This window comes from Amphiprion ocellaris, chromosome 15 (genome assembly GCF_022539595.1).
Source record: "Amphiprion ocellaris isolate individual 3 ecotype Okinawa chromosome 15, ASM2253959v1, whole genome shotgun sequence".
NCBI lineage: Eukaryota > Metazoa > Chordata > Actinopteri > Pomacentridae > Amphiprion > Amphiprion ocellaris.
Window position 1 is genome coordinate 24390996 of NC_072780.1, and position 17051 is coordinate 24408046.

The window sequence follows — 17051 nt, forward strand, 5'->3', positions numbered from 1 at the left end:
CACAGTGAACCATTTCTCTTTTGGTGTTATACTGTTCATTATAGTATGTAGGTTAGCCACACGCGGTGATATGTGAGACACTATTTCATTTACTGCACGTAGGTCTTGCACCATACGCCATTGTCCTGTACTCGCCTTTTTGACAGGAAATATAGGTGTAACACATTCCACCTCTTTTGTCTCTCTCAATATGCCAGCCTCTATCATGCTGGTAACAACTGGCTGTATGCCTTTTTCAGCCTCTTCAGATATTGGATACTGTGATAGTCTAGGCCTCCTGGTAGTTGTTGTTTCTACCTTTATTGGTTCAACGTTTTTTATTAAACCCATGTCTGTGGCACCTTTGGACCATAGGGCTTCTGGTAGTGATTTTAACATCTCTTCACCTTCTGTTGTTAGGGTGTAGAGGTTCCTTGTTTGTCAATCTGGCGAGTCCAGATGTGTGGCTGGCTTGACATGCACTCTCCAGCCTACTGTATGTCTTTTTATGTTAGAATATTTTCCCATGGACCTGGATCAGGCCCTGCTGGGCCAAAGGTGTCTTTTTGTGCTCTCATTAGCACTGAGTCTAAATGGCACCATTCCATATTTGGTGTTTTTGATAATGACACGTGAGGAATCCTCATTTTGAATCTTTTCATTTGGTCAGGACTGAGCACCACCCCTGCCACTGAATTCCCTTCTGGTGTCACGTAAATGTGTTATCTGCATGCCTGTTTCCTTCAAGTGGTGGACCCACTTATCATAATTGGTGTCTGGGCCTGGATCTGATTTGTACCACAATGTACAATGTAGATCATTTTTGTCCTGGATTTGTATGTTTGGCCGGTCTGGCAGGCCAGTTTTTAAAACATTTAATATGTCTTCGGGACCTTCGTTCCCTATGAGGTCTAGAGTCCAATAGTAGTGAGGCATGCCAGATCCTTGTGTTACATATACTTCAGGCATTACCTCAGCTGTCATTCCGCCATCCGCGGTAGGAATAATGCCTATGTTAAACGCTGTTAACACATCTCTTCCCACTAGGTTTACTGGACATGTTTTGTCCACCAGAATTGGTAATTTGGCTGTTTTTCCTGATGCTAGATCCCTTATTATTACAGGTTTAGTCATTCTGTTTTCTCTCACATGTCCTGTAGCTGATTTCACCCAAACTGTTTTGTTTGACATTTGTGTTCCTGGAGGGGGGTGTCTAACTACGGTAGTACACGCCCCAGAATCGCATAGACACTCATATGTTTTACCATTTAGTTCCATAGTTCTCTAAAGAAGTGGTAACCTGGACCACAGTCTCATTTTTTAATTCTAGTCACTTAGACCTTTGTTGGGGACATTCTTTTGCATAATGTCCGGTCTTGTGACAGTTGTAGCACTGATCTTTGTCCCTGTCCTCTTCTCTCGAGGGGTTCTGTCTGTGTTGATAATTATCTCCTCTGTAACCTCCTCTGCCTCGCCCCCTCCCTCTCCCTCGGCCTCTGCCTCGGGGGTGGAAATTCCCCTGGGGGTGAGAGTAAGCAACAGTTACTGTTTCTGCAGCATAGGTTGTCTTTTTCTGTTTCAGAGCCTTTTGTCCATGATTAGCGTAATTTACCGCTTCTTGGACAGTTCCTGTATCTTGGTGCACCCAATGTTTGTTCACAAAACGTTTTATAGGCTCCTCCAGGCCAGCGATAAACGCTCTTTTTAATTGTTGTTGATATGCACTGGTGTTATCATTATCGTGTGGAATGCCAGAGTTGGCTCTAAAAACCCTTTCCTGATCTTAGGTGAGCATGGGAAAGGGCGACCTCTGGTGTGGGGATTTCGGATTAGTTGCTCATGATCTGATTGCATTCGATGAGTGGAGGTAAGTCGAAGCATACTTCTCCATTCCTCGCTTCAATCTGAAAACCGACTGCCTTCCTGCCAGTCATTTCGGTGGAACCAGCACAGGTCTTCATCAGGTAAGATGAATGGTTGCCATGGATGCCAAAGAGCTCAAAGAACTCAGTTCTGGCTAGCGAGCGATTGCTTTGGTCGTCGAGGATAGCATACATCTTGACAGAGCGTGCTCGTTGTCCTTGTGGGAAGACTTGCACCAAGCATATTTTGGCACAGGATCGTGCTGGGAGACCTTCTCCACATACTTCAGTACACCTTGAAGTTACCTCTTGAGGGGAGTTGCTTCGCTGCTCCACGCTGGGCTCCATTGTGGGAGACACCGCTGATGGGAGAGTAGTGTCTAGATGCATGGCAGTGCAGTGCTGGTCACTTTCACACTCACTGCATTTCAGCTCCACTGGACATTCTCTGGCCATGTGAGTAGCAGAGCAGCACCTGAAACATCGCCTGTGTTCTTTTAATAACTTCTTGCGTTCTGCCAGCGGCTTCATTCTAAAGGCTCTGCATTTTTCCAGAGGATGAGATCTGTTGTGAAGCGGACAGTACTTTGCTGGATCACTACCACTTCTGTTGTTCATATCTGCTCTGTGAGTGGAGCTTGGATCTGGGGTCGCTAGCACATCTGTCTTACGGACAGATATAGCAGTCTTCATACCATCACGCTTTGCTATGGGTCTTTCCTCGTGGTAATGAGTGCGGCTGCTGTTTGTCAAAACAAAGCTTGGGTCGTTTCTGGCCCTTGCCTGACCACCGACAAAGTCCACAAAGAAAGAGAATGGAGGGAAGCAAACGTTGTGTTGTTCTTTATATCTTGAACCAACTGACAGCCATTTTTCCTGTAAGTTTGGTGGCAGCTTTTCTACGATGGGCTTAATGCCTCGAGGTGTGTCGAGGTAGCTAAGACCAGGTAAGTACTCATCTTCTTTAGCTGAGAGTAGCTCCGTAAGCAGGTCACTCAGTTCTCTCAGCTTAATATTTTCCTTTGAAGTGAGACGAGGAAAGCTGTCCAGCCGCTTAAATAGAGCACTTTCTATCACTTCTGGGGTGGCGTAGCACTCTTTAAGCCTCGTCCAAGACAACCGAAGTGCAGCCTGAGTGTTGGTGATATGGACGGCTCGAAGTCTTTTAATGTGCTCCGATGATTCTTTTCCCAGCCATTTTACTAGTAGATCCAACTCTTCACTGGGCGTTAGCTCTAAACCCTGTGTGGCATTAAAGAAGGAGGACCTCCATGCTCTGAAGCTCTCAGGTCGATCGTCAAATCTAGTCAGTCCCGTAGTCACTAACTCCCTGCGAGCCAAATACTTAGCAAAGTCTATCATGTTAGCTGCTGGAGTAGTAGAAGAGTCTGGTGCATTGTTCTTAGAGAGATGGTCTAAATAGCCCACATTCCTGAATGAAGAGGAGCCTTGCCCCTGGTAAGTCTTGTAGGGAGAGTCTGGTTGTGAGCTGGGGTGCTGAGGTGGATGCATCTGATATTGTAGCACTGGTAAACATTCATCATGTTCTGGGAGCCTTGGCGTTGTGGGCAAGGCATCATGACGGTGTGTGACGTCTAATACCGCAGCTTCTTGCTTTATTGATGGAGATGACTCTTTATTATGTAGATAAGAAGTGTCAGGATTGAGGCTTGCCTGAGCCTGATCTTCCACATATGCTTCTGTTCGCTGTCTTATTACCTGTGGTGAGGCGGCACTCCTGGCGCTGAGCATATCTTCACGTTCTAGTTCTGCTGCAGCCTCTAGAACTTCAGCCCTTGCGTTGGCGGCAGCAGCTTCCCTTTGAATTTCCAGTGCTTCTAAATCAGCTTCTAAATTAGCCTTTTCCAAATCTAATTTGGCTTTCTGTTTTTTCAGTTCCAGTTCTTTTTGTGCAAATGTGATTCTGGTGAGTGCAGCTTCAGCTGTAGCTCTAGCTATGGCAGCGGCATCGGCTACTGAACACTTGGAGGAGGAAGATTTAGAGCCGTACTTTGATGGCGCTTTCTCTCCTGTAGCTGTCGTCTGGGCCTCCATGACTGCTGCAGATGAGTCCCTCTGATATCAATGACTTTTCACTGTACTGTTCTCACTATGTGTTCTACTTCCAAAGTGTTAACATAGGTAAACAGCCAGCCAAACTCCTTTTCAAGAGCCAGGAAAATGAGCGTCCTGCTCCTTTATTATCCTCTGCAACATTGAATTGGAGTGAAACTAAAGAGAAAAACAGAAAAAATACACTCAGTACATTGCTGTGTGAGTAGCGAACAAATAGAAACAATTGAAGCTTTTGTCACTATCATGAGCCGCTAATTATATAACAAGTAAGTTAAATTCAATGAAAAATAAGGCAGGCACGTGTACCATACAACGGAACTGCTATAGTTATGTGGCGTAACAAGGTAATTATTATCATTGTATAAACTCTGAACTGGTCCACAAAGTCAATAATACCGATCACTACATGTGTAATAAACAGTCATTTCTTACAGTCATTGCTTCCTGAGGGATACACAGGCAGGATTGAGCTGGATTAGACAGCAGAAAAACGCACATGCCATCATGACCTCTCCACAGCTTACCGATCTACTTCCTGTTTTTCCTGCTTACCACTTCCTGTTTCCTGCTACTTTGCAATGTCAAAATAAAGGCACAGTCTGAACGGTTTTCTGCACAGAACAATATAAAACGCACTTTGACAATTAACTCAATGTCTATTGAAACCACTCAGGGCAGAACAACAAGGCTTGCCTGTTTACTGGAAACCATTCTAGAGACCGGTACTGCAAAGCTTGATTTGAGGATATTGATGTAACTTCAGGTTTCGCTCTGTGTTTTTGGTACTATGACGGTGGTTCACTTCTTAAGTGGATGTGTCAGCAGTGTAACTTGACAGGGTTCCCACGCGTCCTGGAAAAACCTAGAAAATGATTGACCAATTTTCCAGTCATGGAAAACATGGAAAATGAGACAAAAGGTCAAATGTCCTGGAAGCGGTTAACTTATCCTGGAAAAATATTTATCCTCCCCCTATCAGTGCAATCAGGGTAAAAGTTATGCGCATGCATGTCTGTTACCACCTTATCTTTTGGGCAACATTGGCATAGCGCTTCTCTGCTTCTAGCTGGCACAGCGCCCCACGTGACGCTACCAGCCAATCAAATTTGCGTTTCCGCTTCGAGCAGTTCTGCAACCCAGTTCTACGAAGTGACTTTGTCACGACATTTAGGGACTTTTCAGACCCCGTTAAGGACTTAATCGCCTAGAGGCAAAACTAGTGACTGTAAGCTGAAAAGTGTCGCTAGTGTTGGTCGACGAGTGTGAGGGTTTTCTCTCCCGTGGGTGGCCACAGGCTCCTCTCTGTCCTCCGTTGAGTGACAGGCAGAGGAGAGAGAGGGCTGGGGTGGGCGGGTCCTCGTGCCTCGGGCCGCCTGGGTCCGTCTTGGCGCGCTGGGGGTGTCGGTAGTTGCTCCCTCTTGTTCTCTGGGTCCGCGTGGTTTACGGTGGCCCCGGTGGCTGTCTGGGGGTGCCGCCCTGTGGCTCCTGCGGCCCGAGGGGAAGTGGTGCCCTGTTGGCTTGGCCCTGCCTTGCCGTGATTGCTGTTCTGGGCTTCGGGGTCCTTCACACTTGCATGTTCGATCAGGTTTCGCCAGCTCCTGCCGAGTCCCATTGTCAGCGAATGATCGGACCCGCCAGAATGTGCTGAGAATCTCTCCAGAGTCTCTACCCTAAACTCATTCTTTCTTTCACTAGTATCCTCTTCCGGCCTGTTCTATTCTATACTGTCAAGACAGCCACAATTATGGTGCTCAGTACCGTTTGTTTAATTATTTGTTTAATTATTTATTTATTGAATCTCTTTTTCTTTTGTGTTGTTTTTTTGGTTTTTGTTTTGTTTTTTTTGTTTTTTTTTCTGTTTCATTGATGGGCAGTTAGTAGTTGGGAATAACACACCACCTCACACTCTTTAATTGTAATAGCACCGCCTGTTAGTTTCTATCCCTGTTCGTCCTGTCCAGTCTTTGTTTCCCCTGCACATCACTGAGGTGTAGCACTGTCCTCCTTGGCTCATAATAGGGAATTCTAATAAAGAATGTCTGCTTAGCTTTCAGGGAGGGCTGGTGATGGTCACACACATGCACTAAATATTAAAATATTTGGCTGCAAGACTAAAATATGCATCAATCTCATAAAATCTTGACACCTCTTTTGTGGAGTTAAACAATGAGAATAAATGCAGACAAAAAAAAACATCAGGAATTCTGTTGTATTACTATGTGCACAGATGGATGGAGAGAAGAAATTAGAGAGATTAACGACTTTTCATGTCGACTTAATCTCGTTAATTTCCAATAAAAGTAGTTGTCAACAGAGTGAGATGCGTACAGAGACCACAGCGAAGAGGGGCACCCATACAATGAGAAGACTATGACATGTTCATTTGAACCGTTAGCATGGGTCAAGAAGCTAAAGCAACTGAGCAACTTTTTTGAGGCCCATTTTTATTAGAATGAAATTGCTTTGTTTTGTATTGACCTTATTGCACTGCAGGATAAAGTTTTATTTTGATATTTTAATTATATTTCTGAGAATTTATGATTTGCTTGGGTATTTTGGCAGTGATTTTGATTTTAATTATGTTTGAGAAATGCAGGTGCCAGATGTGTAAAAAAATCTGATTTGTGCAGTAAACTGACATGAAACAAAGGAAATTGTTTTTCATGTATTTATTGAAAATATATGAATATTTTTAAATGAATTGCTCCAGAGAAAGTAAGAGAGAAGAGAAAGTTGAGTTGGGAATTACCCAGTTGAACACTGTAACTTCAGTTTGTCATACTAGTGAAGTACTGCACTGTCATCTGTGGGTGTTTGCATTATTCTATGATACATTTGTCATAATTATTTTTCATAGATAAATTATAGCCATAGACTGCACATCAAATGTCTGAGTAATAAATATAGAAACAATCTGGGTAAATGCAAGTTACAGCTGTAGTAAAGAACACTTCCAAAGAAAGAGGGGGATGGGAATGTATTAGTGTATGACGTGATAACGTGTATCTGTACCGGCTGAATATGTCCTGGAAAAGTCCTGGAAAATAATTTCAGGGAAAGAGTGGGAACCCTGCTTGAGCTGAATACCTGACCTGCTCCTGAGCAGTTTATGTTCCTGATAAGCACACATATAAACAACATCTACTGATGAATGAGCTCCCTTAAGAGCAGCAGAAAGCGTTTTTAATCAAACTATGCAGTTCTCTTTTATATGCTTTTCTTTTTTCAAACAGCAGTTCCAAGACTGCTCTCTAATTCTGCAGCAGTAAGATCCAGTGGGGCTCTGTGCACAGATAATGAGATTAAAGATATGAGTTTAGGATTTGCATCAAATCTATATATTGATTTCAATGATGTTTATATTGTTTTTCTTTACTTGCTCTAAAAACTGTTTAACATCACCACAAAACATGAAAAAATTAAACTAAAGGTGTCTTACATCCGTAAAAATCAATTTTAAGTGTGGGGTTAGTGAATTCATCTTTCACAACATCATGAAAATTGTTTTATTTTTATTGCTTAGCAATTTTTTGTTAAATAATTTTTTTTTTCACAAGTAGCATAAAAGGAATTACAATCTTGCAATGCTTGGTGATAATTATGCACAATGGAGCAATGCTATTGATAAGCATATTAATTACACATTCACATAGTCAGCAGTTTTCTGCAGCTTTCTCTGCTGCAGCAACAGTATTTTTGTCAGCATTATGTGTTTAAAATCTTCCTGTTTCTTTCTGTTTGCCCTTTCTTTGTAAAATGTGCTGGTAGACCTGTCTTGTGTGGTAGTGGTCATCTGGTGCTAACTCCGCCTGTGTCAGGCGAACATGCTCATTTCTACGTTAGAAACTCTGGGTTGACTGACTGAGTTAATGACCAACTTCGTAAGACCACTTATTCCTACGGTGGTTGTTAGGTTTAGTGAAGTCAGATATGAAAAGGTACCCTGGATACGTTAAACTCGGTTTGTAGTACAGGTGCCAGGTGATGGCCTCATGAAACTGATTTCGATGTTCCCATCAGTGTGCTGTCACCAAGGCAAACAGTGGTTGCTTTGAGGAATGGAACTAAACTTTTTTGTTGTTTGTTCACAACATAATTCCTCATGTGTTGCTTAATAGTTTTGATGTTTTTAGTTTTGTTCTACTCTGTGGTAAATAGTGAAAGTAAAGAAACACACACAAACACATTTTTTGACTGATGCTTTACATATAAACTTCTTGTGTATTTGTTGTCATGTCTTCTCCTCTTCTCCTGTTTGATTCCAGCAGATTGGAAAGCTCCGGCAGCAGCTCCAGTGGACTAAACAAGTTGGACGTCACAGTAAAGACAAGGACTGACCCTCTCTGCTTCAGTACAACACGATCACCTACATAGCCCTGACCAGCACCACCAACCACAGTTCCACTACAGTCAACCACATTCAGGTGTCCTTATTAATAATCTTTTGCTTAAATTATTTCCTTTTGTGAGTCAAGGGGTTCATAATGCAGTCCAGGTGCATTTTGTCAAATCGTGAATCTCTGAGAAATCATTGTATTTGTTGTCTGATATTAAGAGTGAAAGTATTTGATTTCCTGCTCGTAATAGGCTTGTGCTGATTGATAGTCTTGGAATACTTGGAAAAGACTGCTGATGCCCCACTCATTTTTAGGATGAATGATTTATCATAATTATTATTATTTATTTATAGGGAATACAAAACATTTGTAAAATGTGATAAATGATATACAGTCATTTCTCATAGACTGACAGGCACAACCATTTTGCATATATATATGTGTGTGCGTGTGCGTGTGCGTGTATAGCTTTTACTAAACTGTTACTAAGCAGTGACAGTAGAGACATGGACTGTTTACTTTATGACACAGAGATCCCCAGGCAGAATTAAAACGAGGACTCTTAACCACTTGGTTTCCAGGGTACATTTCATGGTTGTAACACAATCTGAGACAAAAGTAACAAGTGCAGGCATTTTGTTACTGTTACTGCTCCGTCTCCCCTTTTACGTCTCTACAGCTGCATTAACAAGTGCAAGCATTTTATTACTGAGGTTGAAAAGAGGTTGAGATGGAGCAGTGTCTCAGGAGAGTCCAGTTAGAATTTTTGTGCTACTGCTACAATGAGGTACAAACTCTTTAACACACACGATGCCTTAACCATGTAAAAAGGGAGAGGCCATGCTGTTCCTAAGTAAAACACCCTTTCCTTACATATGACTGCAGCAGTTTTCCATGTCGAAGTCGGCCCAGATGCCGCTGTCCAACATCACAGTGCCAAAGCCATCCATCTCCAGGGTGCCTAGCAGCATGGAAGGCATCAACCATGAGTTGGAAAAGGTTTTCATCAAAGACAATGGAGAGAAGGAGGAGCTAAAGGTAGGGCTTTCTGTCATCTTAACCAAATGTCACCCCCCTCTACCTCTTCTGTCCCTCTCAACCTGCTGGCCAGCAGCAGATGGGTCCTCCCATATGAGCTGGGTTCTGCTCAAAGTTTCTTCCCATTAAAAGGGAGTTTTTCTTGCCACTGTTGCTTTAGGGCTTGCTCTGGGGGTTCAGGCATATGGATTCTGTAAAGCATCTTGAGACAATTTGAATTGTAATTGGCGTTATATAAATAAAATTGAACTGAATTGTTTCAGTAAGGCTATCTTTTACTTGAACTCTGCATGTTGTCTCAGCTCTGACTTCTATTTTGTCCTTCTGCTCTGGGACTCTGAAGTCCTTGGAGGTTCCTGATGGGCGACGAGCACCCTTCCCTCCCCAACAACGCAGCAGCAGCACCCGCAGTGTGGATACACAAACTCCTTCAGCCCCCGGACGGTCCAGCAGCTGCTCCAGTGTATCGCCATGCCCCTCGCCAGCCTGCCCACCAGGATCACATGACGGCAGTCCATACTCCACAGAGGATCTACTGTACGACCGGGATAAAGGTAAGCAATGTCAAACTCATATTGAAGCATCCACGTGAAGGGCCAGTCAGTGGGCCACTGGGGTCACCCAGTTGAAGTTCAAACCTACCTACATCTTTCAATAGTGGATCACTGAAGATTTTGCTATTTTAGAAAGGAAGACAATAAATATAGGACAGACTGAACTGGCATGTGTGTATCTACTTTTCTTTGTTTTATATACCACAACAGAGATTTCCAGCTTACTATTTTAATGTTGATAGTGTTCATTCTATGTGTAGGTGGTACATTGCAAGCTCCAACCCCTAAAAAAAAAGTAGTTTCCTTTTATAAGGCTGAAGGTAGACTAACTTTACCTAGCATAATACTTTTTTGAAAAGTAATGTCTACAAGCCAGTACAGCTTGCGTCACTGTGCTTTATAGCTCCCAAATCTCTGTTCAATGAATATTATGCCAGTTAAAACATCAAAACCATTTCAGTGAACCTCACTGTCACTGGATGACGTGTTTCTTCATTACCATGAACACGTAGTTTATTCTGACTCAATCTCACATACCGCGCACTATCCTATTGTATAAAATAGACACTAGTGTATCAAATGTGTATCAATCCATTGCTGACAGTACGACCAACTCAAAATCTGTTTGAGTGATTGTAACCAGCTGTTATAAAATATTTCAAGTTTACAACTGAACTGAGGAGAGTAGTATTGCTTGTGCAATATCACTCAAATGTCAAAAGATGTTCCATTTTAGCACCTTACTACAATTGCATCACTTCCAAGTTGAACAGTAGGATATTTGTTTAATTGTAATGTGATCAAAAAGTTCAGCATATGCACATCAGCGATACACTGCTCACAGCACTACTACTTGTAACACTCACTGGAAGTTGATCTTAGAGACTACAGGGTCTCCCTCTGTGAAGACTGTTCGGTATGTGGGTTACAGCCATAGACCTAACTCTCATCACCAGTGATAATCCCCAAAATGATGGTTGAGTCATCTTGGGCCTGTTGGCAGAGATCCTCAAAGAATTTTACATGGTGCTGCCTCTGAGGATCAGTGGTGAAATCGCAAATGTGCTGCTGCAAGTGGTTTCATAATAAGTAACACAGGTCCAGGTGTTGACCACACAATGTCTCAAGGAATGCCGACTCATTGCAGTTTCTGCTCGTACCTATTGCATGCCAATGATTGCTCCCTTCTCATGCACTACAGAAACTGAATCAAAATTTTGTCATCGCACTTCATGTATAAAATGTAAAAGTTTTCAACTTTCTGCAGACTGTGAGTCATCTTCTCAACCAATATTTGGTATAACCACATACATTCGTGGTGCTATTGATGAATGTCATCTTCTTTTGTTGTATTGCGTTTCTACTTTGAGGCAAAATTATTGATGTAGTATTTCTAAGCTACTTGCTTTTGATTTTTCATAGAAGAAAGTACATTGCTTCACGACTTAGAAATAACCCAAGTATTGTTATGCGAAACTATTCTGTAAGGCACTTAGAAAATACTACAAATGTTTCCCATGAGCCAATGCCCACCCTGTCTCTCTGTGCTCAGACAGTGGAAGTAGTTCACCACTTCCAAAGTTTGCTTCCTCACCCAAACCCAACAACAGCTACATGTTCAAGCGAGAACCACCAGAGGGCTGTGAGAAGATTAAAGCTTTTGAGGAGATGAGGTATAGACTGTTTGATACTTGTGCTGAATTTCAACATCTCTTTGCTGCCTCAGGAATGTACGATCCTTGCTGACACTGCAATGTTTCTCTGCAGCTCCAGGCAGTCCATATCGACATCAGTCCCCCTCTTCTCCTGCCCTGACAAAAACAAGGTCAACTTCATCCCGACGGGCTCTGCATTTTGCCCTGTCAAACTCCCCGGCTCTTTGCACCTCACCACAGCCTCAGAGCCTGAAGAGGATGAGGACAACGCAGAGGCAGGCTCCAGCTCAGAGCCTCAGGGGGTCACCTCATTCTACAGTGCCCCCACTCAGGTCTCCACGAGCACCAGCACAGATGACCCCCCAGAGGAACCAGGTTCACCCTCAGAGACTGCAGAGCCCCAGACAGACAGCCCAGCCATCAGCTAGACTTAAGCAGGGCTGGCCTCTGGCTCTGGAATCAATGCTAGCGACCACCAACCACCACCACTGACTGTCCTACCAACACCTCTGTCTGCTCTGTCAGGGGAGCCTCTGTCTCTCTGTGCTGATCCCTCCACCCTCGTTCTATCTCTGCATGATGAAGCAACAATGTCCCAAATATCCACCACCGCCACCACAAAGACTCGCCACCTTAATGTACTGTCCTAAATAATGTCTGAGCTTTTGTTGGCAGGAAAGGACCTGATGGTTAAAGGTATCATATGCAGGCATCAAAGGGAAGAATGGAGCGCTAATACGGATGGGGGGAGGGGCATACATTTTAAAGTCGTAGTATATTTCTGATTAAATTATGTGTTCTCTGTTTCAGCATTCACAGTATGAATAAGCTCTCCAAATACAGACACACACACACACATTTTTTTCTTTTTTTTAAACACATATGATTCTATGAAAAGACAGAAATGCTTGTTTTTTTTTTTTGTTTTTTTTTTAAAATCCAAAACTGTGTATTTGCTGTGTGAAATACTGAACAGGAAAGACAGCTGTACTATTCAGGATTATGTTTACGCTATCCAGGTCACATTGTTAAACCCTGTCTCAAAGAAATGGAATGAGAAAACAATTTGGGCAAAGAGAAAAACAAAAGACAAAATGACTACAATCTGTTGCACACTGTCTGCATCTGGCCTCGCTTCAGGTATTTAACAATCAGAGTCTATACTCAGGTAATTTGGAATGTATGTCCATACGAAATATCTGCAGCTTCACAAAGCAGAACTGATTCACTGTCATTTATTCCTGTTTTTTTCCTCATTTCCAGACAAATCACTCTTACAGTCTTACGCTTACAAATTCCAGTCTGGGACTTGAATGGTGATAGTGGCTGCAAAAGGTAAAGGGTCGGAAAAGTTGCTGCCATCTTCTCTTGCTGGTGGGAGGATAATGTACAAGCCACATGTACAGTGACTGATGGCATTTGCAGATGTGTGAAATACTGATGGAAGCATGCTGGACAGACTTGGATGACATACATGGGTTGTCTGTTATTTAAGCTTGATATAATGATTAACTCCGGAGCCTGCTGACAGTGGACCAGATATGATTGAGTCTGCAGTTGCATCACATGAAGGTACAATCAAATGATACAGACTGGAGGTGTCGTACAAAACTTTCTCTGATTGGTTTGTTATTTTGTTTTGCTTTTTTTTTTGTTTGACGTTATCAAGACTAAAGCCCAACTGACACTAGATTTGTAAGACCGATGTCAGCATTTTAAACACACACACAGCTGCTGGGAGCTCACACATTTTTCCCTCATAAATGTTGTTTTGTGCAACTCATTGTTTCCTCAAATCTCTTCAAAGTTAGCATGAGTGAACAAGTGAAATGTATAAATAACACCAATACCTAATACAGTCAGAAAATCGACTAGAATTTCAGTTGCAAAGCATCATATATCTAAAACTTGCTAAATTGCTAACAAGCTACTGGTCATACCAAACTGTATATTGAATTAAAATTGGAGTCGACAGTATGTTTATTTGGCATCATTGAGTAAAAATCCCATGCTAACCTTGCAGCATGTTGTAATCTAAGTGAGAGGAAACTAGACTTCTTCACCTCCTCCTGGCTGTGCTTTCAGGCTTTAGAAAATTTATCCTGTGGTAGCAGAATTTAGCTTTCCACAGATCATGTCACCCAGGACTAGGAAATACTACAAAGAGCAACAAATTCTGTGGTACAAGTAGGCTGCAGTAGGACAGTGGGTTAAATAGAGGACTTGACTGTCTTTATAGATTTGGAGTGAATGCTCATTTGGTGGAAGGTAGGAGGGGCTCAGGACAGAGAAGATTTTAATTATGGCTTCTTCTTTTGCCTTTTCCAGATTGCTGCTTATACCACCTTTACATTCTAGTGTGTTTTGCTTATTAAGTCCAAGTTTAAATTGCAAGAGGAAAAATGTTTGATTTCCTCTTTCATTCATATCTGTTGTCATGATATGGTCAGATAATTGGATGTCCTCGGGTGGTATCCATTCATAAATAACTGTTCATCACCGCTTGCATAATTTCTTTAATTTTTAGACCGTAAAGGAAACAAAAGCCTTCAGACAGAAATATCAAGGCACTGCCTGCTGCATGTATACACTGAAATCTAATTTGTGACAAGTTATTACAGTTGGAATGTGTACATTTGTACATGTTTGTCATAACCCGACAAGGCATTGTTTGAGCTCTAAGACAGAATTATGGCAAAATTTTAAAAAACAAATATGCACCATTCATGTTTTTATCACCAAAATGTATGACAACAAGGAAAACCAGCAGGGCTGGGTATTTTTTGGAAATATTTCAATAGTAGCACTGATGAGAATGTTGAGTTTCAGTACAAGCACCAGTATGAAAACAGTACTTTTTGCATACCTTACTTTATGAGAGATAGTTTTTTTTTTTATTTCTACAAAAAAACATGTTCGAGTGAAATGTATAAACACAAGAAGCTGCAAGATAGATCACATCCAGCCAAATCATAACTCTAATTTGCAAAATGATTTGAAGCTGCACTAATCAGTATTTTTGCATTAACAATGACACATCAACTCTGCAGCGCATCTCTGCCTGTTACTTTTAAACATGATTTTATGTTTTGTTTTCTTGCCAACCTTGTTTGTGAAATTTTCTTAGCTTTTTTCCATCAAGAAAGTACAGATACACCCACTGCCCACCTGTAACTACTTATCAACAGCAAATAGACACAGTTAGTACTATGTGGTAAAGAGACAGATATTTTTCTAAGGACTTAGAGACCAAAGTAGCTATTGGATGGACACAAATACAACTCCAAACAAAGCATCCCTGCTGAATGTCTTAATAGAGAACTGAGTGCTGACATATTAACACATTTTTCAGTGATGATTTGTCAATGTTGTGGTTTCAGGTTGTTCAGCTGCCTCTCAGGAGCCTAAAACAAATTAATGAAAGCAGATGAAAACCAGAAACTTATCAAATAAGTAGGGAAGTTACAAATCTGAGTGAATATATACCACCAGCTTTCATTAATTTGGTTCTGCATAGTCAGTGCCACATACACATTCCTGTCAGTACCAAAAAAGTATTGAGATTTGATGCACAGCCCTGGGCTATCTTGGGTGTAGTTACATAGTCGTCCATACAAGACAAATGTTTGTACAGCCTTTACCTCCAGTCTGCATCCAGGTTGATATCCAAACTTAGACTGTTCTAATATTCCAGAAAATTGCAATTCCATTAAATGCATTCCATGATACTTTAGCATCTAATACAAAACTAGACTAATGACAATTTGTTCCTAATATATCTCTTGGCCTTTTGATTTGATCGCTGTTAGAGACTAGCTACAGTACTAAGAGAGGTTTATTTGCAGTCACACAATCATCTGTTTGACGCACAGATAAAAGCATTGTGCTGGAATGCCTCACTCTCACTGTCGATCTGTTATTAAACAATGTTGTAAACACCCTGATGCTACCACCAAGCCACTAAACCTTCTTAGCAACCTATGTATTCTGTGCAAAGCACTACTCTCTAGGCTGTTAAACAGACATCACCATGCAGAAGTGTAAATGACCCTTATATTTTCTTTTGCAAGAGTAAAACATAATCCACATTTATTTTTTAATATCTGATGTGCTTGTGGAATCCCTGCATTGATGATCCATTCATATTTAATATATGTGTGGCTTTTAAAGAGGTTCAGTGCAATGTTGTGGTTTTTTAAAGACATTTCAGCACCTTACAAAGAGCTATAGCCTTCCCAATGTCCCATATATAATTGGCATTGGTAGACTAGATGTGTGCAATAATAAGGGGAAAAAAAACAAAAAGGTGTTGTCCTTCGGGATGATGGTCTTTGACACAAGCATCTCGTCTTGCATTCCTTTGGTTTTGAGTATGGAGGCTGGATCAGCAATGTAGTTTGTTGCAAAAGTCATTAACCAATACAAAACCAGCACTGAGAGTGACCAGAGCACATTACTGGCAGGTCAAAGTGTTCATCAACGCACTACATGATACTCCTTGTGTAACCTGCAATGTCAAAGTTCATGCACAATGGCAATAAAAAAATCTTGGTTGTTTTGTCCACTTTTTAGTGTGTGTACATCAGCGAAGGCCATCTATGAGAATTACTACTGGTGCATTTTCAAGACAACGGGCCTTTTAGGGTGTTCTGGTACTCCGTAGCTGGTACCCATCAAAAGTGGCCCAAAGAAGACAAACTGGTGAACTAGTCACAGGGTCATGGGTACCCACTGATGTGTGTTTGGAGTGAAGATTGGACTGCGTCAAAGCACACAGTGCATCACAGCTTACCATATATCAGACTGCGTATCGTAGAGTGCTATTGCTCACCTGACCCATGTCCACCAGCAAAGGCACCTAACAATGGAGAAATTAGCATCAGAAATGGATCATGTTATTTTCCTTTTTGTGTCTAGGCTCAGATTACCATGAGCTGTAATTAAGGCCCAAAAATGCAATTTTGGAAAACCATGTCCCTAACAAATGAGACTGATTTGAAATTTGATGCCTAAGTCAACCTGAACATGCTATACAAAAGCCTCTGGACCATAAAGACACCACAATGGATTTCTGGCTAATTTGCATGACTTAAAAAGCAATGACATCTACTTTTTGAGCTTTTACAGTAACCACACCAAATTTGGTAACCAGCACTGCAGAGTTGAGGTACATATTTCTACTATATATGGACAGCATCGATTAAAAATGTTTGCAAAGGTCAGGGCTTAGCAGGTAATTGGCTATAACTTCTTGACTATTTGTGCAATCATCCTAAGTCTTTGTAGATACAGTTGTGAAATTTTGCATACCCTCGGTAAGACCAAGCATATCACAGCAGTGATGAAGTTTCCAGTGACTCCTATAACTCAGAATTGTCTATTATAGAATCAATGAAACGCATGTGTCTTTATCACAAATAACAAAAAAAGCTATTGCACATTTTTGTTCTTTAACTGATTTATTATAGGTCTTCTGGAGGTGAATGCTGGATCAAAAAATACAGCAACTGAATTATCAATTTTGGTGATGCAGAAAGCCATGTTACTTAA

The 17051-nt window shown here is 41.6% G+C and overlaps 1 protein-coding gene across 7 annotated transcripts in view; it reads left to right on the forward strand.

Moving 5' to 3' along the window:
- The window catches only part of glcci1a (glucocorticoid induced 1a), a 53335-nt gene extending 37270 nt beyond the window's left edge, over nt 1-16065 (forward strand). For 3 of the 7 annotated variants that reach the window (XM_055017690.1, XM_023280140.3, XM_023280143.3), the window contains 5 exons: nt 8183-8341; nt 9140-9292; nt 9636-9846; nt 11399-11519; nt 11614-16065. In XM_055017690.1, the coding sequence (XP_054873665.1) occupies nt 9149-9292; nt 9636-9846; nt 11399-11519; nt 11614-11929 (792 nt within the window). In that variant the 5' untranslated portion in view covers nt 8183-8341; nt 9140-9148 and the 3' untranslated portion in view covers nt 11930-16065. Of the gene's footprint in view, nt 1-8182; nt 8342-9139; nt 9293-9635; nt 9847-11398; nt 11520-11613 lie in introns of those variants that run through there. The other 4 variants (XM_055017691.1, XM_023280139.3, XM_055017692.1 and 1 more) reach the window with 2 other exon arrangements.
- Nucleotides 16066-17051: the final 986 nt, after the last annotated feature.